At 44.2% G+C, this 22,324-nt stretch overlaps 1 protein-coding gene and 1 long non-coding RNA gene across 3 annotated transcripts; one reads left to right on the forward strand and one right to left on the reverse strand.

Moving 5' to 3' along the window:
- Positions 1-5,686: 5,686 nt before the first annotated feature.
- Positions 5,687-8,490, reverse strand: LOC148684618 (uncharacterized). Its single transcript, XR_015951732.1, has 2 exons — positions 8,357-8,490; positions 5,687-6,855 (listed from the first exon to the last, which is right to left on the reverse strand). It is a non-coding gene; the product is annotated as an uncharacterized LOC148684618 (long non-coding RNA).
- On the forward strand, positions 7,782-21,532 carry CBX6 (chromobox 6). 2 transcript variants are annotated; one of them, XM_035127514.3, is made up of 5 exons: positions 7,782-8,176; positions 8,342-8,385; positions 8,771-8,836; positions 8,957-9,023; positions 15,661-21,532. In XM_035127514.3, exons 1-5 carry the CDS (start codon positions 8,108-8,110, stop codon positions 16,612-16,614), a joined length of 1,200 nt encoding a protein of 399 aa, XP_034983405.1. In that variant the 5' UTR covers positions 7,782-8,107; the 3' UTR covers positions 16,615-21,532. The 2 variants fall into 2 exon arrangements, with proteins under 2 accessions (XP_034983405.1, XP_034983406.1); XM_035127515.3 differs by having other exon boundaries at positions 15,715-21,532.
- Positions 21,533-22,324: the final 792 nt, after the last annotated feature.

The raw sequence follows: 22,324 nt of genomic DNA on the forward strand, positions 1-22,324 counted from the left end.
AGCTTATAAGACACTGTATCGAGGCTGGGGGTGTTCCACAATTGGGGTGCCTGTATTCAGAACACCCTCAGGTTGCTGCATGTTGAATCCCCTGGCAATTGCAGCACCTTCAAGACTGTCCCCACTACGCCTTACTGCCCTGATCCAGGAGTGCCTTTGCATAGCTCTAAATGGGGCCTTGAACTCTAGTAGTTGCTTCTTGCTTGCTTGAGTGGAGAGGTGAAAAACTGCTGGATTCTACATGGCTGGAATACAGTCTGCTGACATGGAGTTGCGTTCGTTGCTGCCTAAACTCCTTTGGGAGGAAGGGTAGGATATGAATTTAATAAATAAAATTTCTCTGCCCATTTTTTTTTTGCCTCTAGCTGTGTCCCTGGAAGGTTCCTTATGACGGAATGTGGCCCTTGGGCTGAAAAAAGATACCCAGCCCTGGACTGAAGTACTAAATCAGGGATGTGAGGATTTAGCTAGTTGGCTCAGTCCCAGCCCTAACCTGCTGTCATGGACTGGCAGGATGCAGAGGAATGGTGGGGGGCACCAGCTGTGGAACCCCCAAGGGAAGAAGTCTCAGAGCTCAGGGGATTGGTGGTGGGACAAGGATGAGTGGTCAGAGGGGGGAGACTGGGAGGAGAAGGAGGTGTCAGAAGCTGAAGAGGAAACGATTTAGTGAGCAGGAATAGGCCATGGCAGAGAGCAGTCCAGAACTGGAGGCAGAAGTGGAAGCTGGATAAGAAGGGGGCCAAGAGGCAGAGATCAGACGGGCTGGTGAGGAAGCCGTGCCCCTCTTGCTGCAATAAGCTTCCCTGTTGACTGGTCTCTCAGAACGCAAGGAGAATGAAGTATGAATGGAGTATGAAGATGGAGACACTGCATTGATTTATAAACTTACTTCACAAGCGGAGTTGAAGCCAGATCTCCGGGGACCAGCATCGTAACTGAAAGAGATTTCAACAGCTGGCTGTATGTGGTGTTGCTAAAGAATTATTGTAGCAAAGAGCACTGGAGTAAGAATCTCAGGCTTTCTGCAGCTGCCAGCTTGCAGCAGTTCAAGACATAAGCCAACATTCCGGCTGTATTATGGATATTTTGCAGAGTTGAGGCGGGGCAGGCAAAACAGAAAGAAAGCTCTGTTCATGCACCCATCAGTGTCTGAGCCAGGGGAATAGGCAAAGGAAAGGGATGACTCTTGGTCCACAGACCACTGGTTTATTGAGCATTCATCGTAATTTATTTTCTGGTAAATGAGATGGTGTTGGCTATTTGATGAGCAGTTCATTCTGATTGGTTGGCAGAGAGCCGCTGCATCAAAGCAAGTGTTATCTCATGCTTTCTGGCGCATTTCCCTTATTGCAAAAAGTCTGATCTTTGGGAGAAGCGGGTTTGTTGCATAAAAATTCCCCATCAACTACAGCTGGGCAACCTGAATTTGCCAGTACTGTATTTGATTGAATCCCACCCCCAAATAGTGGTGAGTTAATACATTAGATTTCTGATCTTCACACAAAAGGTCTGGAAACCCGATCCGTGCAAGCGTAGTCTGTCTACAAGCCACAGGCCCTTGAAATAAATTATTTGCAACCAACCAAGGTTTTTCTTGATTGAATACAGCTCTCCAACAATTCAACAAACTGCTTTTGGAATTTGAGGATGATGGGGTGGGGCTAAAATATCCCTGGGACACAAAGCTGGGATCTGCTCTTCAAAGGTAATGTCCGCAGTCCTGCAGAATACAACAGCAAGCCTTCAAATGATGAAAGTTGCTTTCTAGATAGTTTCATAGGTTTCCATAGCTGTTGGACACGGAGAACTTGGTGAAAAAGGACTTGATGAAGGTTAAGCTAGCTGTCTGGACTCTGCTTGCACTGAGCCAATAAGAGAGAGAGGAAGCTTTCAGTCAAAATGTCCACCATTTGGCTGACACAACAGTACAGTACTAAACAAGCGGATGAGTTTTTTAATATGAAAAACACCAAATACAATCTCTCTCTCTCTTGCTGGCACATATGTCTAAAGGAAAATACCACACAGTAAGTATTCTAACTTGAAAGGGGTGATCAATGACCTATCCATCTGCCTGTGAAATTACTTTAGTGCTACAAAAGTGACTTAATAGGCTGTTCTTAGGTCTACCGCATGGCTAAGCACTGGTTTGAATCTGACACATTAAACCCTGGCACTGTTATTTTGAATGAAGTGATAATATAGAAGAAATATGCTATCTTAAAAGTGTAAGAAGAGGCATTGCCATAATGTAATGAGTTGAATAGCTTGCCAAACAGTGCTGCAGAAGTTATGAGGCAGCTGGGTAAGCATTAATGCGGCTAAGATAATGAATGATATTGAGTTAAGAGCCATTGCCAAGGCTTGAAGCTAGAGCAAGAATGCAGAGCCTGCAGCTCTCCAGGTGTTGCTGGACTATAATTCCCCAAATATCTGACCCTTGACCATGGGAGTCAGGAATCCAACAACATCTGAAGGGTCACAAGATCCTCATTCCCTATTCCCACATCCATATTGCTAGGACCTAGATTGAAGTATCTACAATATTTGTCAACCTTTTGTCCTTAGATGTTGTTGGACTACAACTCCCATCACCCCCAGCCAACTTAGGCAATGGTCAGAGATGATGGGAGTTGTAGTCCAACAACATCTGGAACTCCATGACCAGATGTGGCGAACCTTTGGCTCTCCAAATGTTGATGAACCTCAACTCCCAACATCCTTGGCCATTGGCCATGCTTCCTGGGGCTGATGAGAGTTGTAGTTCAGCAACATCTGGGGGGGGGGGCAAATGTTCCCCACAATTGTCCTAGAACTGGCTATGTAGTAAAAATGATACAGAGAGGCATACATGCTTCTGCAAGCTTGGAGCAAGGGTCACTGCAGGGAGGGATTAGTAGAGCATATACTTGCAGAAAGTCCCAGGTTCAATCACTGCCTTTTCCAGTTAAAGAAATCTTAGTTAGTCCTACTGTGTATGGGATGCTGGCAAACTGCTGCTTGCTTAGACACTACTGGGCTGGTTGGACAAACACTCTGGGCCTGGTATAAGGCAGCCTCTCATGTTTTGATGACAAATAAGGTGTCTCAGTACTATGAAGCACTTGCAGCAGGAAGATTTAACCTTCATCAAATTGGATGTCAACATAAATGCAAAACTGTCCTGGGCTGGTGGGTCTGCAATTCAAGGACAGCTTTCAACTTTTTTCCCCAATCCACGTTTTTCAGATATGAATATTTAACCCATTCTCAAAGTATGCAAGCTAGCCTTGAAGGGAGGCAGGGTGGCCAGGGGGGGGGGGGAGGCAGGAACTTCCGTAACTGTGAAGCTGAGAGCCCTTATCTGTGTGCCTTAGCAATCCATATCTGATGCATTGATGCCTTTTCGTAACATTTACCACTGTAAAGAACTGTATTTACAAAATGAATAGCTTGTCCCTATGTGAAGAAGTGTGCATGCACACGAAAGCTTATACCAAGAACAAACTTAGTTGGTCTCTAAGGTACTACTGGACAATTTTTTTATATGTTTTAGCTTGCCCCTCGTTATAGTCCTCCTTCCAGACTTCTTGCACTCTAATAATCAAATAAATGAAAATGACTGAATGGCTTTTAAAACAAGTTGTGGGGAGTTGGAGGGTGTGCACAGAAATCTAGACCAGCCATGGATGTGAAGTTGGTTCTGAAGCATTGCAGTTTGCAGAACCATTCATGCTCTCTGTTATTCATCTAACAGGCTTTTAAGCCAGTTATATTACCAGCTTTCACAGGATCTCATAGTAACATCCCAAGGGTGTGGTGATGTTACCACCTTGGTTCCACAGACGGAGAGAAAACAGGATAAAGGGAGACACTGAAAGCATTTCAAATGGACTCATGTGGAGCCCTAATTATGTGGCTGACCTTAGACTTCTCCATTAAGTCCCTCATCAGTTTGACTCTGCACAGTGATTGCATGCTTAATTTCCTTGTATGCTTCCCCTTCAGGGCATCTGCTGATTGTAAACAAAACAAGGTAGCAAGTGCTCTCCAGAGTGCTGATTGCTTCAGAAATGTAATCAAGCACCATTGCAGCTTATCAGAGCACTTAATTGCTATGTACAATGTAAAGAAAGTGGGCAACACAGGCAGGCCACTTTATTGATAACCACTTTATTGAACTGTGTAGAAAGTGGCTTGCAATTCAAATGGTAGATTCAGTGGCGTCTGGCTACTTTTTGCAGTGAACATGGATTGAAAAGGTGGTTTATGTAACAGAGTCACTGTCTGGTTTAAAAGGGGGCCATGCATGGCAGTGCTCCACACATCATATATTTACTGCTGTGCATATATATGCAATGGCTAGTCTCAGCATCCTGGCATATGTACCTATTTGATGCATAAGCCAGGCATTCCTCCATCATGCCTGGATTCAGCTGAGAATCCCTCTCTCCAGTTACCAGGTACCATCACTGAAGCCATCAGAAGGAGGGGAGGCAGCAGTCTTCCAAACTTCCCAGACTCAACCCAGGTGGGTACCCCCACTCTAGCAGCATTTTGTGCTGTATCTTAAATGTTGTAAAATACTCTACAAGCCCACCTGGGCCTGAAATGCGGACTAAAAGAACAAGAAATATGGAACTACAAGAGATATGGATGCAGATATGGACACAACCATATCTGTTGCATGCCCGCATTGTTAAATTGCTATGTACACATGCATGGTCTGTATCCGCACATGTAAAAATGTAGTACTGTATGTGAAACAACCCACAGCAGCCACTGGAAGCTCAGAAGCTACTTCCAGGGGCGTAGGAAGATTGGGGCGGTGGGGGCGTATCGCCCCGAGTGACGCGATCCCAGGGGCGCCATCGCCACTGTCCACCCTGCCCCAAAAGGCTTACCCTGCCCCTGCGCGCCACGCCCCAAAACATGCGCCACGCCATTGTGCACGACGCGCTCTGCCCCCAAAACGCGCCCTGCGTCCCACCCCACCCCCAGAACGTGTGCCACGTCACTGGGGGCAGCGCACCTGCTCTCCGCCACTGGCTACTTCAGTCATCGCATGAACATCAACTTGGGGTGGGATATGAGAAGAGTATCTGGAAGACGCATTTGTGAGAGAAACAACAGCATGCTGTTTGAATTGATAGAGGGCTGAAAGAGCCTCAGGGGATGGCTACACGAGCTGCTCGCCAATATATTTATTGTATGTTGTTCAACTGTTGGTTTGCTTTCCTAATGCTATGTTTTGTAATAGTTGCAAATTAAACATTACAAAGACACTATAAGGCTGAAATCCTGCACATGCTTACCTGGTTCTAGTTACAGGTAGGTAGTCGTGTTGGTCTGCCGTAGTCGAAACACAATAAAAAAATTTTAAAATTCCTTCCAGTAGCACCTTAGAGACCATCTAAGTTTGTCATTGGTATGAGCTTTCGTGTGCATGCACACTTCTAGAAGTGTGCATGCACACAAAGCTCATACCAATGACATGCTTACCTGGGAGCAAGTAATATTGCACAATGTGACTTTTTCCTAAGTAGACCTCCACAGGATTGCACTATAAATTTCTATTGTACTCTTCTGCAAAGAAAACTGTTACCCTTGCTGTTTTCACTATTCAGAGGCAGGATGTGTGTAACACAGCTTGAAACTTTAGCTGCGAATCATTGAGTCATCCATTATTGAATGATACACATGCGGGTGTGAATCAGTCCTTGCTATTTATTCAGCACTAGCAATATGGTAGGCTAGTGACTAGGTTTCTTTTGCCTACACACTTCAATGTAAATGTTGAATAAAGTTTTGTTTTTATTATGAGAGCCTTGAGAGCTTGGCTACTTCTCTTATTTACATAGTCTAATGTACGAGGTGGAAATTAATTGCTCTTCCTTTGGTAGCATCTGTGACTGTGAAGCTTCAAAATATACCATTTACAATGACAGAGATGCATGAGCTACACTCCTCCCAGGAACTACTGTAATAACTTCAACACATGAAGAAAACACATGAAAGTAATTGATGAACTGGTTAATTTTCTTTAAGATTTCCTTTCTTTGACTTTCCTTTTCTTTGACTTATTCAGCTTGTTTCTATGTTTCCATTTCCAGCTTCCTTCTTCCAGCTCTACCCTCCTGGAGAAGGGTCTGTAGCTCAGGGGTAGAGCACCTGCTTTGCATAAGGTCCCAGGTTCAATACTCAGTAGTATCTACCGATAAGGCAGAGAAAGACCTCTGACTGCTCCTTATAAGGCCATTTCCTATGTTCCTCACCGCTTCCTTTGTATCGCCTGTAAATCTACACAAAATAAATGCTCAGGAGTGGAGTAGGGAGAGGCGAGGATTGTCTGTGATGTCCTTTTGTATGGAGGACTGAATCAGAGCAACCAATTGTGACAGGAGCTGGATTCTCAAGCGTTTATGTGTGTGTTCTTCTTTGGCGATCACTCGTAGCCGAGTAAGATTGTCTTCCATAAAACGGTTTTAACAATGAGTCCGTAAGTGACTGTGGAGGCCAATTCTGGATCCACACGTCCTTCCACAGTGGGGACATTGGTTTCCGGGCGGGAATTGATCACGGTGTGGATTTGCCAAGCGTGCCTTCCTCTTAGCACGTTTCTCCCTTGCATCCTGAGTTTGAGTGTCTTCAAAGCCCATGACACCTTTGGTAAAGGCTGTTCTCCAACTGGAGCGCTCACAGGCCAGTGTTTCCCAGTTGTCAGTGTTTATACTACATTTTTTTTAGATTTGCCTTGAGACAGTCTTTAAACCTCTTTTGTTGACCACCAGCATTTCGCTTTCCATTTTGAAGTGTGTGTACCCAAGAGAGATGTGTGTTGACTTTCGGACTGTAATCCTTTCCGTAGGAGTAAGCCTGAAATACAGTGGAACTTATTTCTGAGTAAACAAGTATAGGATTGACTGTACTATTAAAGCCTCTGGGGATTTTTTTTTCCTTTTAAGCATATTCTTCTTTTTTCAGAATGGCAAAGAAAATAGTAAATCTTACCACTGCATACATACACGTCCCACTAAATATTGGTGCTGCATAGCCTATGGCAAAGGATGATGGAGATTCTCCATCGCTGGTGTAAGCCTCAACACTTTTCAGGGCTGAAGGCCTACAGCCAAAGACCCCATCAAATCACACTCAGCAGCAAATCGAAAATGCGATTTCAATCTTGCTTTTAAAACGGCCTGGAATATGTTATATTTTCCAAATATAAAGATGCAGAAAGATGTTTCAGAGTTACGAGCTCTCGAATCCCACTGTTTTGCTTTTCTGTCGGCGAGGTCAAAGAGTTATTTGCTTTGCTTTTTTTTTAAAGCACCCATCGAGCTGAAACCCGGCTGCACTTTGCCGGGGGCGACGGCCCCCGAAAGTGTTGCTTTTATTTGCAGCAGCGACAATGACAACATCGTGGTCATAATCTTCAATCGCAACCTGAGCAGAGGCAGGAGCAGAGAAATGAGGCAAAACATGAGCGGGTGGGGTCCGCTGAGAAAATGGAAAGAATAGCGGGAAACATTCGCGCGAGTCCACGCTGTACTTTCCTGCCTCTGCTCGCCGCACGTCCACCACCCTCCCGATCTTCAAAAAGCTTCCCGCACGGCCCCTTTAAGGGTCTGCGCTTGCGCTCTGCAGACCTTACTCCCTTCGCTCAGAAGGAGGCGGGGGTGGGAGGCGGGGGATGAAGAAGCAAAGCCCTAAATAAAAACTAAGCAACGGGGCGCGCGAAGCCAAAGGCGGGCTTTACTCGCGTCACGTGCCCACTTCCTCGTTCCCGGCCCCCTTTTTCTGTGGCGGCGCGCACGCGCGAGTGAGCGGGTAAAAACGGTGCGCACGCTCGGGGGAGGGGGCGCGCTCGCTCGCGTACGTGCGTGCGTGCGAGTTCACGGCGCGAGCCAGCCCCTCGAGCCGCTGTCGCGGGAGCAGCAGCCCTCAGAGCCATTCCCTCGCTCGCTCACCCGCCCGCCCGCCTCAGTCAGTCAGTCAGTCACACACTGAGGAGGGACGGAGGGAGGGAAGGAAGGCGAAGGAGCGGGCGGGATTATTATGGGCTGTGGATGCAGCTGCTGCTGAGGGCTGAGCAAAAGAGAGGGAAATAAATAAGAAATAAACAAAAATGGAGCTGTCTGCAGTGGGCGAGCGGGTGTTCGCGGCCGAATCCATCATCAAGCGACGGATCCGAAAGGTGAGCGGCGGGCCAGCGAGGCCCCAGACCGGGGGCTCGGCTGGGGGGGGGGGTGTTTCTGCCATTGGCACCTCTTTAACCTGCGCTTCCCGTTTCTCCTCTTCCCCACCCCACCCACCATTTTACCCCCTCCCCTCATCTCTGCCACCCCCCCGTATTTTGCAGGGACGCATCGAATACCTGGTGAAATGGAAAGGCTGGGCCATCAAGTGAGTACCCCCCTAGCGCCTCTCTGTGTCTTGTCTGCGTGAAGAAGCCCCGTTCCCGCCTCCTGTGGGCCTCTCGCTGTGGCTAATATTATGTGTCCCTTCCCTGGGTGCGCACAAGACGCGCGCGTGCGCGTGCACACTCACTCACTCACTCACAGAGTCATAGCTGCCAAGTTTTCCCTTTTCTCGCGAGGAAGCCTATTCAGCATAAGGGAAAATCCCTTTAAAAAAGGGATAACTTGGCAGCTATGCACAGAGTGCCTGTAGGGTTGCTTTATCCTTTTCTCCTCCCCACCCACCAAGAACTCCTCAGCATGTGCTAATATTCCCCCCCCCCCAATTCCTTTGCATGTGCCTGTAACTGTGTCCATCTGCACTTCTGCAGGTACAGCACTTGGGAACCTGAAGAGAACATCTTGGATTCCCGTCTAATTGCAGCCTTTGAGCAAAAGTGAGTTTGAGATTGATTCTGGACAGCAGAGGGAGAGTTAGGAGTTATCACTTGTTTTGTTTGCTGAATGGAGAGGTTTGACGTTTTTCTTTAAAAGCGTTTAATTTCTCCCCCACAAAGGGAACGTGAGCGTGAGCTGTACGGACCTAAGAAGAGGGGACCCAAGCCCAAAACTTTTCTGCTGAAGGTAACTCTCACTTTAATAACTTGGCTCTAATTGAACCAGTTCAAGGTTCTGGGATCAGATAACTTCCGTATGGTTAAATGCCCACTAAAAACTCTCAACAAAAATAAAACAAAAAACAGAGTCAGTTGGGGAAAGGAAGTAGTTATTTTGCAGTATGTGTCCAGGAACACTATAAATTATTGGAAAGCTACAAATATGCTCTTGATCTCTTTCCATCTTCATTTTGACTGAAAGTGATTGCTGAAAGTGTATGTAAGTTGGCCTTTTGGCCTCGTGACTTCTTGCTATCTAAAAATGGGACAGTGCTTTGTCACCCTTTTTCACGGACTTGTCTGAAGGCTTTGTTGTTTAGTGCTTTCTCAGAACTTTGAAGAGGGGGCAATGTAAACCAGTAGTTTTTAAACTCTTATTGAAAGAAAATAATAAAACTTTGGAAATGCAAAAGTGCCCAGGAACTTTCTGGACCAGGCAGTCCAAAATAGCATTTGTTTAAGGCTATTGTGATTGCAGCACTAAAACCAGCTTTGAGGTCTCTTGTCTGTAAAGTGAGAAAAGTGTATGTGTATATCAGTATATCAGAGTTTAAACTTCCTCCCAGTCTTGCTGAGGCAGTGCTTACTATATGAGAGGCAGAGTGGGCTGGGGTTCCGGTTCTCACTAATGCTGCTTTCAGCTTCTTTAAAGCAGAAGCTCTTACTGATGTGAATTTTGGAAGCATGGGTAGAAATCTGAACCTCAAATGCTTAGGAGGGTTTGCAGAGTTGGCATTTAAACCAGTATAAACAGTTTGGAAACGGATCACTCATCCTGGAGAATAAAGATTTTAATGCCAAAGTGGATATTTGTACTTTGTCAGGACTAGGGAAACCTTGGTTGTGTAAATTCCACCACTCTTCTCAGCAGATTCCTAAATACAGTACAGTGGTACCTCGGGTTACAAACGCTTCAGGTTACAGACTCCGCCAACCCAGAAATAGTACCTCGGGTTAAGAACTTTGCTTCAGGATGAGAACAGAAATCATGCTCCGGCGGCCCGGCATCAGCAGGAGCCCCCATTAGCTAAAGTGGTGTCTCAGGTTAAGAACAGTTTCAGGTTAAGAAAAGACCTCCAGAACGAATTAAGTTCTTAACCAGAGGTACCACTGTATTCATTCAGGACTTATAAAGATGACTTTGTCTAGCGTTTGACTTCTGATGACATAGGTGGTCTGATAATTGATTTGATCTGGAAACTAACTGGATAGTTTATTTGCAGATTCAAATGATTCAGAAAATCCTGACCTCCATAAGAACCAGCATGGCCAATGGTCAGGATTAATGACAGTTGTAATTCAACAATATCTGGGTGGTTGCAGGTTCCCCACTGCTATATTAAACTAATGATGACTAATTTAATATATTTGTGAGGGCCCACTAATTTTCCCAGACATTTCTTCCCACTAAATGTCCTGAAGCAATTTACAACCAAAGTAAAAAAAATGCAATTATAAAATCACATAAACCTTATTTTAAACATAGATTTAACCATCTGTCAAAGCATTGGTGATACCCAAATGCCCAGGAAAACAAAAAGACACCCAAATGGCAACAAGGTTGATGGCAGTACCCTGGAGACTAGAGTACAGTCGTACCTTGGTTGTCAAACGGAATCTGTTCGCGAAGTCTGTTCGATTTTCAAAACTTTGCAAATCAAGGTACGGCTTCTCATTGGCTCAGGAAACAATGCTGACAGCCGAAACAGACATTCGGCCTCCAAAAAATGTTTGCAAACTGGAACACTTATTTCTGGGTTTGCGGCATTCGGGAACCAACCCAGGCGTTTGACAACCAGGGTACGATTGTAGTTGATATTTGCTGTGTACAAACTGATACCTTCATAAGTGGCTGGGCTCCATAATAATTGACATCCTCTAGTAGTAAAGGCTTTATGCTTAATGAAGCATGTGTGTCAGGCATAGCATTGCATTCACGTATGTGCATTTATGTACATTTTATATGCAAAATCAAAGAGGTTTAACTTTTTAATTGGGGCATATGAATTGATAAACATGGTGCCAGTTGCCAGATGACTACCAAATGGCCATTCCTGCAATAAAGAATACCTTGCTCCATTGTCAGTAGCTTGGTATTCAGTACCACACATATACCAGAGATGAGGCAGACAGCTTTGCTAGATTTAGCTAGGAAGATCACCTTACATATAACTGAAGGGAAAATTCCAGTGATAAAGGTAGTAGCATATTTGCACATACTTTTTTGGCGCTGTGGGTTAAGCCACAGAGCCTAGAGCTTGCTGATCAGAAGGTCGGCGGTTCGAATCCCTGCGACGGGGTGAGCTCCTGTTGCTTGGTCCCAGCTCCTGCCAACCTAGCAGTTCGAAAGCACGGCAAAGTGCAAGTAGATAAATAGGTACCGCTACAGTGGGAAGGTAAACGGTGTTTCCTTGTGCTGCTCTGGTTCGCCAGAAGCGGCTTTGTCATGTTGGCCACATGACCCGGAAGCTATACACCGGCTCCCTCGGCCAATAACGCGAGATGAGCGCCGCAGCCCCAGAGTCGGTCACGACTGGACCTAATGGTCAGGGGTCCCTTTACCTTCTACCGTGTTTCTCATATTATAAGACATGTCTTATATTTATTTTTTCCTCAAAAAAAACACACTATGGCTTATTTTCAAGGGATGTCTTATTTTTTTTCTTCCTTCTCCTGCTGCGGCCGGCATTGCTGCTGCACCTATCACTATGTCTTATTTTCGGGGTATGGCTTATATTCCTTGAATGCTTAAAAATCCTGCTATGGCTTATTTTATGGGTATGTCTTAAAATATGAGAAACAGGGTAGATTATAGAGAACTTAGATATAATTAATATCATTTGTGGTCTAAATTAGTTGACTTAAAGTATATAATCCCTCATAGATTCTTGTCTGCAGAAGACTCCATGGAAAGTAGATGCATGTACGTTGGATAGTTCTTTGTGTAGTATGAAACACTTGAGGTAAATTTGGACCCAGCTCTATTACATTCTTCTAGAGTACCTGAACACTATCTTGGAATGCATTTGAATTGATGGAGATACAACAACAACCACTTCAAATGCTTTCCAAGATAGCATTCAGGTGCTCTGGGATAATGGAAACTAAAATATTGTATGCTGATCAGCTTGGCCTTGTGTAAGTACAGGGCCACTTTGTCATGCTGTAATGCTTTAACTTATGTATGACCTGCTTTGTACTGAACAACTCTGGTTTGCAAAGAATGTGATGCAGGGTCATCATATAAATTGTAAACATGAAGGTGGGTAGATGTAAGCTAGTAGGAATAAATTAGTTGGTCAGTAGCAAGTAATGGATTCTTAGTTCTCTAGGGAATTTCCCAGTCACAGTTTGCAGGATGTAGCTTGTGGTCTACAGAGAAATGGGGGGAGGGGCTGCATTCTTTGACAAGTAGTTTTTTCTCTGTTCACTTAAAAATCAGTTTTGCTTTTAATCTTATACAATTTATTTAAGTTAGAATTTTTGAACCCTCATTATCTCCTTCTGTGTCATTTCTTTTATTCTCAGCCAGGGGGATTCAGGTGAGGGGAGCTTTGCTCATGTAGTTACAAGATGTTTACTGACTCAAGGTAATACATAAAGGGATAATTTTAATCGCATGAGTAGAGTGGTCTGCACGACTTCTTTTACTCTCAGAATGGATAAAAATGTCCCTTTATATATTACCTTGAGTCAGTACATCAGGTGTTTTATACTGTGTTCATGAGAAGTTACTGATTTAAAAACATGCAAGAAAATGCTTGCAGTTATGTACATTTTACTGGCTTTTCATGAGTATATAGCTGCTAGAAAATTGGGTTAACCTACTGTGAGAAGGGGTAAGCACAGGGCTGGCCAGGTAGAACACAATTTCCTTCAGTTGGCCATTGGGCTGTGTGGCTGAGAACTAATTTTATCTAAGTTTGTTTGTTATAGTTCATGGAAAATATGTCTTGTAGCAGTAAGTCTCTGAGTTCTAGTAAGCAACTCCTACTCAAGTTTTTGACACAGCTTGTGGATTGGGGGCAGGGGAAGATCCTGAAAGTTGTAATTCAGTACTGTTTGGGAAGCTGTTGAATTTTGCATACACTAGAGTCAGTTGAGAGTAGAGGCAATAGCCCTGTCTCCAATGATGGAACCTGGACAGAAGATAATCCTGCCTACTATCACCATCTGCCCAGTGGTAAGAGCACATGCTTTGGTTGCAAAATGTCCCGGGCTCAGCCCCCAGCATCTCCACATAGGGCTGGGAGAGACTTCTGCCTTGAAACTCTAGACAGCCACTGCAAGTCAGTATCAATCATTCTGAGTTTGATCAGTACCGTATAAGGCAGCTTCCTATGTTCATCACTGCTTCTGAGTTTATTTTCTGAACTGATAGCAATCAGTTTGGTCTGATAGCAAGGTTTGGTCTGCAAAAAGTGATGTCTGGGAAAGAAGGGTTGAATGATTTCTAACAAAAGACAAAAACTCCTACCGGTACAGCTAATGTGCTAATATTTTCTGTTTATGTAGGTTTGCAGAAGTGGAAGCTGAACTATGAGTAATCAATAGAATAAATTAAGTATAGCACTGAGTGGTATTCCCATAAAGACACAAATATTAAAAATAGAACTTCTGGCAAGGTATAACCAAAGAATCCAGTTTCTGCTTATGGGGTATTTTTTTAAAAAAAAACCCCACAGAAGTATAATCAATTCATGAATATATGGAAACAGACATTAGAACATAAGAGCCATGCTGCATCCTGTTTTAGCAGTGGTCCACCAAATGCTTCTGGGGTGCCCACAAACAGGACTTGAATATAATCATGCTCTCCTGCTATTGTTCCTCAGTGACTGGTACTCATAGGCATATCACCTCTGATGCTGGAGGTAGTAGACAGCCATCATGACTAGTAGCTATTGATAGTTTTATCCTCCATGAATTTGTCTAAACACTTCTTAAAGCCCATCCAAGTTGGCAGCCATTGCTGCGTCTTGTAGTATCAAATTCCATAGTTTATGCTCTGTGTGGCAAAGTACTTCATGCAAGCCCTCATTGGAAAGAAACATGTTAACTTTGTATTGTAGTAATTTGAATGAACTGATCTGTGAACTTGGTTGGAAAAAACACTTTTAAAATGCAGCAAAAAGCACAAATGCACACATCTGTAGTCTGACTAATTCTTAGTGCATTGTTTAACTTCCCGATATTACAAAATTACATTCATTTCCCAAATCTGGGTTTCCTGATCAAATAAATATAAACTGCTTTTATATTATTGCCTTCCAGTTTCTTTATCATTTTTCGGGGCTTCTCTTAAAGGTGTGGACATTTATTAAGTATGTTAGTAATATGGGATTTGCAATATTAAACATTAGAAGAGGGAGAGGTTATTTAGAAAATTAGTACAGTGCCATAGGTGCATGGGAGGTGGGAACTAATATAATTATGAGATTCTGATGATGTTCTCTGCTATGCCAACTTATTTTGCTGGTTGACTAGAGAGTTACTCCTCAGCATTGGAAAGAAAGCACAATATGTATGGCATGGTGATTGTGTTATCAGCAATTATTGCAATGAAGGAACATTGCTTATCTTGCATGCATTTAAACTAGCTGAATGGTAACACTGTACTTTTTGCATGTTGTTGTCTCAAGTGAAGTATAGGCATTGGCTCTGAAGGTGTAGTGACTCAGCCTTCCCATTTTAGGTAGAATTTGCTGATCCAGAGGCTCTAAGTAGAGAAAGCTTCTTGTATATTTTTCCTTTCCCTCCTCCTCATGCCACTCAAAGTATTTTTTACTCATCTCTTGTCATTTATTCTCCCATTTTCCTTTCACACCTACCTAACTTGTACCTCTGCCCACCCCACCCTCTGCCAATTTCTTTCATCCCCGCTTCCCACTCCTTTTACATTCAGTTATCTCTCCTATGATTTACTTATGGTTTAGTCAAACCCTGATAATTTTTCAAATGGATTTCTGTTTTGTTGCACAGAGTGGGAAAGCTTTTGTATGACCTAAAGCAGGATTGAATAAACCTTTTCAAAATGGAATTAATTGCATTTATTGTTCATTTTTGTGGGAGACCTGATGTTATCCTAGTTAGCTTTACTTCTAAGAATTGGTGGATGTAATGTTCTGGCTGCAAGTCACCTCAAGACATTATTTGTACATATTACGGGGGGGGGAATGCCTTTCTTTTAAATGCTTATTTTGCAAACTCTCCTGTTGCACGTGAAGTTTTGGTAGATTTTAACTTGTGCTGTGCTGCAGTCTGCTAAATGAATAGCCTCAGTAATAACTAACAAATGTTCTTTGAAGAGCATCTCCTAATGTTCTTTAAGTCTTGAATAATCCCAGTATCCCAAACTGTAATTCAAAACCCAGGATGAAAATGTATGGAAATGTATTTCATGGATTCCACTATTAGGGTGATTTATGCTTGGTCAGATGGATTCATTTTGGGTTGGGGACATGCCAGGTTTGAAATCTGGGCCTGTGCAGAGCTCAGCCTCCACTTCTTCCAGTTAGGTTTCGTATCCTTAAGACGTCAGGTGCCTGCAATTTAGTATGCAGAATGTGATTTATTCCCATCTAACTCCATTTTTTCCACTGCAGGCTCGGGCCCAGGCGGAGGCCCTACACATTGGGGATGTACATTTTTCTGTCAAGCCTAGTTCTAGCACATCGTCTCCCAAACTCCACTCCAGTGCTGCAGTGCACCGACTGAAGAAGGACATCCGGCGATGCCACCGTATGTCTCGGCGCCCTTTGCCCCGCCCAGATCCCCAGAATAGTGGAGTTGGCGGGGGCACTGGCATCCGCCCTCCTGTCTCTCCCTTTTCAGAGACCGTCCGCATCATCAACCGCAAGGTGAAGCCTCGCGAGCCCAAGCGCAGTCGCATTATTCTCAACCTGAAGGTTATTGATAAAGATGGGAAAGTGGGAAGCAGGGGAGGAAGTTTGGCTCGGTCCAAGATACCTTCACGAAACCGTGTCATTGGCAAGAGCAAGAAATTCAGCGAGAGCATGCTTCGTAACCAGATCCGCCACATGAAGTTTGGAAATTTCCCGCTGTACAACAAGCCGTCCGCTCCAGTCCCATCCTTGGAGGGGAAGACAGAGGCAGGAGGCTCCCAGGGTGCCTCTTGTGGGCTCATGGGCTCTTCTGCCTATGATGCCCGCAGTTCCAGCTCCTCTGACTGCCCCTCACCAGCTCCACACTCCTCGTCAGATCCAGATGATGCCCCACCAAAGCTGCTTCCTGAGACACTAAGCCCAGCCATTCCTGACTGGCGTGAATCAGAAGTCCTTGATCTATCAATTCCACCAGAATCAGCAGCCACCAGCAAGCGGTCTCCCGGAGGAGGGGGTCAGATGCCATCATCTCCATCCTCTTCTGACCCAGAGCAGGAGCCTGGGGATTGGCGCCCTGAAATGTCTCCCTGCTCTAATGTGGTGGTCACTGATGTCACCAGCAACCTCCTGACGGTCACCATCAAGGAATTCTGCAATGCAGAGGATTTCGAAAAGGTGGCAGCAGCTGGAGGTGGTGGTGGAGGCAGCAAATGAGAGGCTGCCTTCTTCCTTCAGTGCGGTTGTGGGGAGGGGGAAGGGACAGGGAGGCTCTACTGCAAGATCATGCATGGTGTGAATGCCTGTTTTCTTCTCTCTCCTCCTTATCCATTCTTTCTCTCTTTGCTTGGAAATTAAGACGGTAGTAGAGGAATGGGAATGGATGTGTTTAAAGTTTCCAAATGTCACAGCTGCTAGGGGTTATGGTGGGGCATGAGTTTCCCTTTTGTCTTCAAGGGTTATGTTGCGCTGACTTGGACCTGGTGAATAAGAACTTGGGTGAATGGGTTGGTATGCTTAAGAGGGGAAGGATTTGCTTTTTTCATCCTCTTTAATGAAACAGAGATCCTTTGGTCAACACAGGCAGAGTCTGCATTCCTTTTTTCCAACTCTCTGCACCTCTGTACCTGTCACCTTGCTTTTATATCTGTAGCTTTGGTGAGATTGTATTGACTATACCCTAGGAAGAAGAAGCTTTTTAAGGGGAAGGGAGGTTGGAGAGTAGATCACTATGATTAGGTGGGGGCTGCTACAGAACATCTGGGGAAACTTATGTGCCCTAAATTTTCATTCTGCTCCTGGGCACTCTTCCTCCTTGCATATGCCAGAAGTGCTAACTTGGTAATTGTGGTAGCCCTTGGAGTCAGCCTGGGCACATTCTATCACTCTCATCTGTCTTGAACCATTTCTCAGTCCTGGTTCTAGGACACCCTGCACATTTTTTTGTGGCGGGCCAAACTAGACTTTCTTCAGCTGGCTTAAGTTGTCAGTCTTGTGCCCTGCTCCTTCCTCTTTTTAAAGTCTGAGGCATGTGTGTCCCCTTCCTGAAACCTGCTATGATGAAAAGGAGAGGAGCCACACATCCATCTACGAATGTAGAAGGGATGGAAGAGTTGTGCAGTGAGAGTGAGCCCTGTTCTTATTAACTTTCTCATCCTTCCAGTGAGGTGGGTAGAAGAAGGGCCTGCTTGTTGCACATTACCCCATCTGCATCTCTCTAGTGAGTGAGATGGAAGAACATTCACATCTACAATTCCTAGGATCTCAAACTGCCTCTACAGTTGCCAACCAAAGGTGCTAAGAACCTATTGTAAAATCTTACTGTGTGTCTTTTGGATCTTTGTGTGTGTGTGTGTGTGTGTGTTGAGTGCATGTGCAGTGTGTGTTTGCCTCTCCCTCCCATCCACCTGCCAACAACATGCTGCTTTTCATGAATTCATTCTGACTGAAACCTTTACAGCCTGTCTTGGAAGGAGATAAAAATGTGGCTTCTTTTGCTATCTCCTCACCATCCCGCATAATGGGTTAATAACCATGAACTCATATATTTGTGTCCAAGGTTCACTGCAGAAGTAAAACAATTTCTGCAAAGTTCTGCTCTGTGTTTCTTCTGCCATCTTAAGTTCTAGCCTTGTTGCAAGTTTCTCTTTCCCCTCCTGGGTGCCTCTGTTTAGTTACCAGTGGCATGTGTGCGTGCAGTGTTGCCTGTCATACTATTTGTAATCTTCGTTACATTGGGGTTTTTTTGGGGGGAGGGGTGTGTGTATGTGAGGTAATAATATTTTCAAGGGCTTGTCTGCATGCTATGCTGTCACTGAAATAACTGCATTCAGTTCTTAATGGCATCTCTCTTCCCTGTATTCCTGTGTGAACTTTCTTCCTTTCAAGGGCTTGCTTAGTTGTTTTGTTCAGTTTTACATTGAGTTAATTATTTATCAATACATGTAAAGACTGGTGCTGCAAAAATTGTGGCATTTTAGCTCATCGGTATCTCACATTAGGAAGGACGTCAAACCTTTTTAAGCTGTCTCACCTTTTCCTTATTGACTTTGCAAAGGTCCACTTGGCTATATCTGTGTTTAAAAAGAAGCCTGGACTTCTCCAAGTACAGGATTGAGAGATGGTGTGTGGTGATACCTTATTAATAATCTTAAATATGAGTGTCTATATATAGAGATGCCTACCATAAGCAAAATGTATACAGTAATGTTAAACAGTGTGATTGTCTGTGACAGTTTGAGTGTAGTCAGTACCTAAGACATATTCAAAATGTTGGTTTTCCTTTATCCTATCATACAACACCTTTTGTGTATTTTAAAATTATTTCAAAAGAAGTGAAATCTACATGGTGTGCAGGCTTAAGTTCCTCCACACTCCTTCCACTAATGTGTAAGTCTAAGGCTTCTTGTAATTCCACCAGCGCATGCTTTGAAATAGCTGTTCGTTGTTTTTCATGAGTTCAGTGAGACAGGTTGTAACATTGCTTTGCCTCAAAGGAAGTGTGGAGGGGTTTTTTTATGGGAGTTTATTTTAATGGCTGTAGCTTCAAAGGTGGGTGGGTTGGGTTGTGGGGTAGAGATGTATAATGGGAGATGGAGCAGGGAGACTTGTATTAAAGAGAAGACTAAAGGATAAAAAAATGAAATATTTTATGAAGCTGCAAGAGAGGAACTATTATACTGGGTAGGGGTGCATACTAGTCAATCGTGTTTTGAGATTGCTTGGTATGTTTGTGTGGTGTATGGTTTTGAAGTTTGTCTAATATTTGAAAAAAGTAAATGGACAATATAAAAGGGAATTTTAATAGGAAACTCTTCAAATATTTTAAAACGTGTTCTTGGCAGATTCCCACCCCCCTTCCCTAGAGTCTCTTGTCACTTTGGTTTCTCTGTGTTTCAAAAGAGTAGGACATTCACCTTTCTTGGAGGTGTTGGAAACTGTTGTCTGTTAGAAGCTGACTGATTTCTTGTATGGTACCTCCAATGGCAAAAGGGACGCGGGTGGCGCTGTGGTCTAAGCTACTGAGCCTAGGGCTTGCCGATCAGAAGGTCGGCGGTTCAAATCCCCGCGACAGGGTGAGCTCCCGTTGCTTGGTCCCAGCTCCTGCCAACCTAGCAGTTCGAAAGCACGTCAAAGTGCAAGTAGATAAATGGGTACCGCTGTGGCAGGAAGGTAAACGGTGTTTCCGTGCGCTGCTCTGGTTTTGCCAGAAGTGGCTTAGTCATGCTGGCTACATGACCTGGAAAAGCAGTCTGTGGACAAACGCCGGCTCCATCGGCCTATAGAGCGAGATGAGCGCCGTAACCCCAGAGTTGTTTGCGACTGGACGTAACGGTCAGGGGTCCCTTTACCTGCAATGGCATCAGGTTGGCTCCCCCCCTCCCCAAATACTAGAAATGGTGTGGTGGGAGGGCAGATTTGCATGATATGTTTAACACGGTTTTTCATTTCTCCTTCATGACACTCAAAGCAGTGGGATGAGGGACACACCTGTTTGAAGGCAGTGGAATAAACCCTTGCCCAGAGGGTGAATTTAGCTATTATTATTAGAATTACATTTATTTCACACTACTTACTGCATCCCACATCCCTAGTCTGTGATCCTGACATGGCATTTGTGGTTCGCCCTCTCGTCTTCACAATGACCCTGTGAGGTAGGTTAGACTGAGAGATAGTGACTGGTCCAAGCTCAGCCAGTGAGCTTCATGACTGAGTAGTAATTTGAACCCTGTTCTCCCAGATCCACTGCAACATTCAAATCTCTACACTGTACTGGTTCCTGGGTGTGTGTTGAAAGTGTGTCTTCAGGTGTCTACTTTTCCCACAGATTAGTTAGTGTGGCATTTGATAAACAAATAGGAATTAATCTTTCTGATAACATGTGAAATAGCTTTAGTATGAAAGCGGGATGCCGCCTGGCACTCATGTCACAAGCTTCTGTTTCCTGAATACAGATACCAGCTACTCTTGTCCCATGATGCCCAACACACAGGATGCATCCAGCACCATAATTTTGGTGCAGTGATGGCTGATGAGGTGGTACCATGCTGATTCTTCTAGTCTACTTGGAACAGCAGCCATTGGACTGGGATTAAGAACATAAGAGCCTGTTGGATCAGGCCAGTTGATGCCTTTGAGAAGTGTGAAAGCAGGATCCAGAGCACAGCAGCTCTCTTCCTGCTTGTGATTCCCAGCAATTGCCATTCAGAGGCATACTGCCTCTGACAGTGGAGGGAGAACACAGCCATCATGGATAGTCACCACTGATAGCCTTATCCTCCATAGATTTGTCTAATCCTCTTTCCAAGATGGTGACCATCAAATGGATTAGCAGTCCCTGTCTGTCTCATAGTTGAGTTCAGCTGGTTGCTGATGCTCTAAAACTACATGACTGAAAGGCCATTCCCTTGAGGAGGCAGGTGACAAGCAAAGCCTTGGCAGATAAGTGATTGTGAAACCAATTGGATGGAGGAGGGTTTAGTTGACTGCATCAGTGGTATCTTCTCCATCTCCATGCAGTATGATGACTCTTGTTGGGATCAGAGGCTAGGGATATGGATTGAGGTAAGTAGCCCATAGATGCATGCGTCACTCCACTTGCGCAGTACCAGGAGTCACTTCTGTTTTGGCTGGGATTTTGACCACTTATTTGGCATTAGCAACCGCAGCCCCTAACCAACATCCCTAGAGAGTTCTATGCTGCTAAGATTTTACCAACCTGGTAGCTCATTTGCTTGAACATTCCCCCTCCATGTCTAGAAAGAACCATCACTCTTGAAGGGGGAGGGTCAGATGCATGTAATGCTGGAATGTAGGGTTGCTTGGTTTTGCCTTTAAATTTTCCCCTTTACAGTATTTGGCATACAACCTCCAAAAGCAGGTTGTGTTCATCTTTCCTGTTAAGTGGCAAACCTCGTACCTGACACATTCTAGCCACCAGATGGTGACAGAGGGCTACTGTTAGCTGCTTCATGATTTGGGCTGTCTTTTTGCCTTGAATCATTGTGAATGTTAATGTAATAGAGGATAAGATACATCCTATATTCTTTTGCGTCTGTGCCATGTTTGTTGTACTTTTTGTTCTTAGAGAGGAGAGTTTGAATGGGGGAGGGGGGGAGAAAGAAGCTAGTTTTGCAAAAAAAGAAAAGAAAAAAGGTTTTTTAAAGGTAATGAGATTTTTACAGACAGAGAAGGATAGAGAATTTAAAAATATTAAATGCAGTGATTGCACAAACTGTAGTGATTTTAGCTGGTCCTTAAAGAAAAGAGTATTTTTAGTATTTGTGTGTGGTAGGGAGGGTGGTGTTCAGGCCATTCAAATTGGGCAAGGGAAAAGCAAAAAGTAACAGTTTCTGAGCTGAGAAAGCAAGTCCATAAAAAACTATTTTCTCTTCCCTCTACCTTCTTTTACTTGGGGCGGGGGGGAGGAAGAATGCCTCCCGTCTTTCCTTCCTTTGTGGATATGATCGATCCAGAATTCAGCCTGGTTCTGGCAAAGCTTTCTCAGATGGGCTATGTGGCATGTTATCATCCACTTGCAGATGAACAGTTTAGGCACCAATATAACCTACTGAGGTGAGAGCTATTTGATGAAGTGGGACATGTTGCTGCTTTGTGGTTGTTCAGTAAGTAAAAGTATCTAAGATATCAGGCAAGCAGGAAATATGTGTGTTAGCTGTGAACCAAACAAGCTATTGGAAGCTGGCAAAACTTTCCTCATAATAGGTCAACCTCAATGTATACTGGGTTTCGTAACAAAGAAATCCTTCTAATTAATCTAATTCACTTTACATCTTCCAGGTACATTTTACCAAGATGTTATCAAGTGGGTAACAACCTTGATATGTGAGGAAAAGTGATTAGGACCTTCCTGAGGATAGCAAACACCAAACTAATGATGACAGCTTGGGTTGCAGTGATTGCTTTC

The sequence above is a fragment of the Zootoca vivipara genome, chromosome 9 (genome assembly GCF_965207765.1).
Source record: "Zootoca vivipara chromosome 9, rZooViv2.hap1.1, whole genome shotgun sequence".
Taxonomy (NCBI): Eukaryota; Metazoa; Chordata; class Lepidosauria; order Squamata; family Lacertidae; genus Zootoca; species Zootoca vivipara.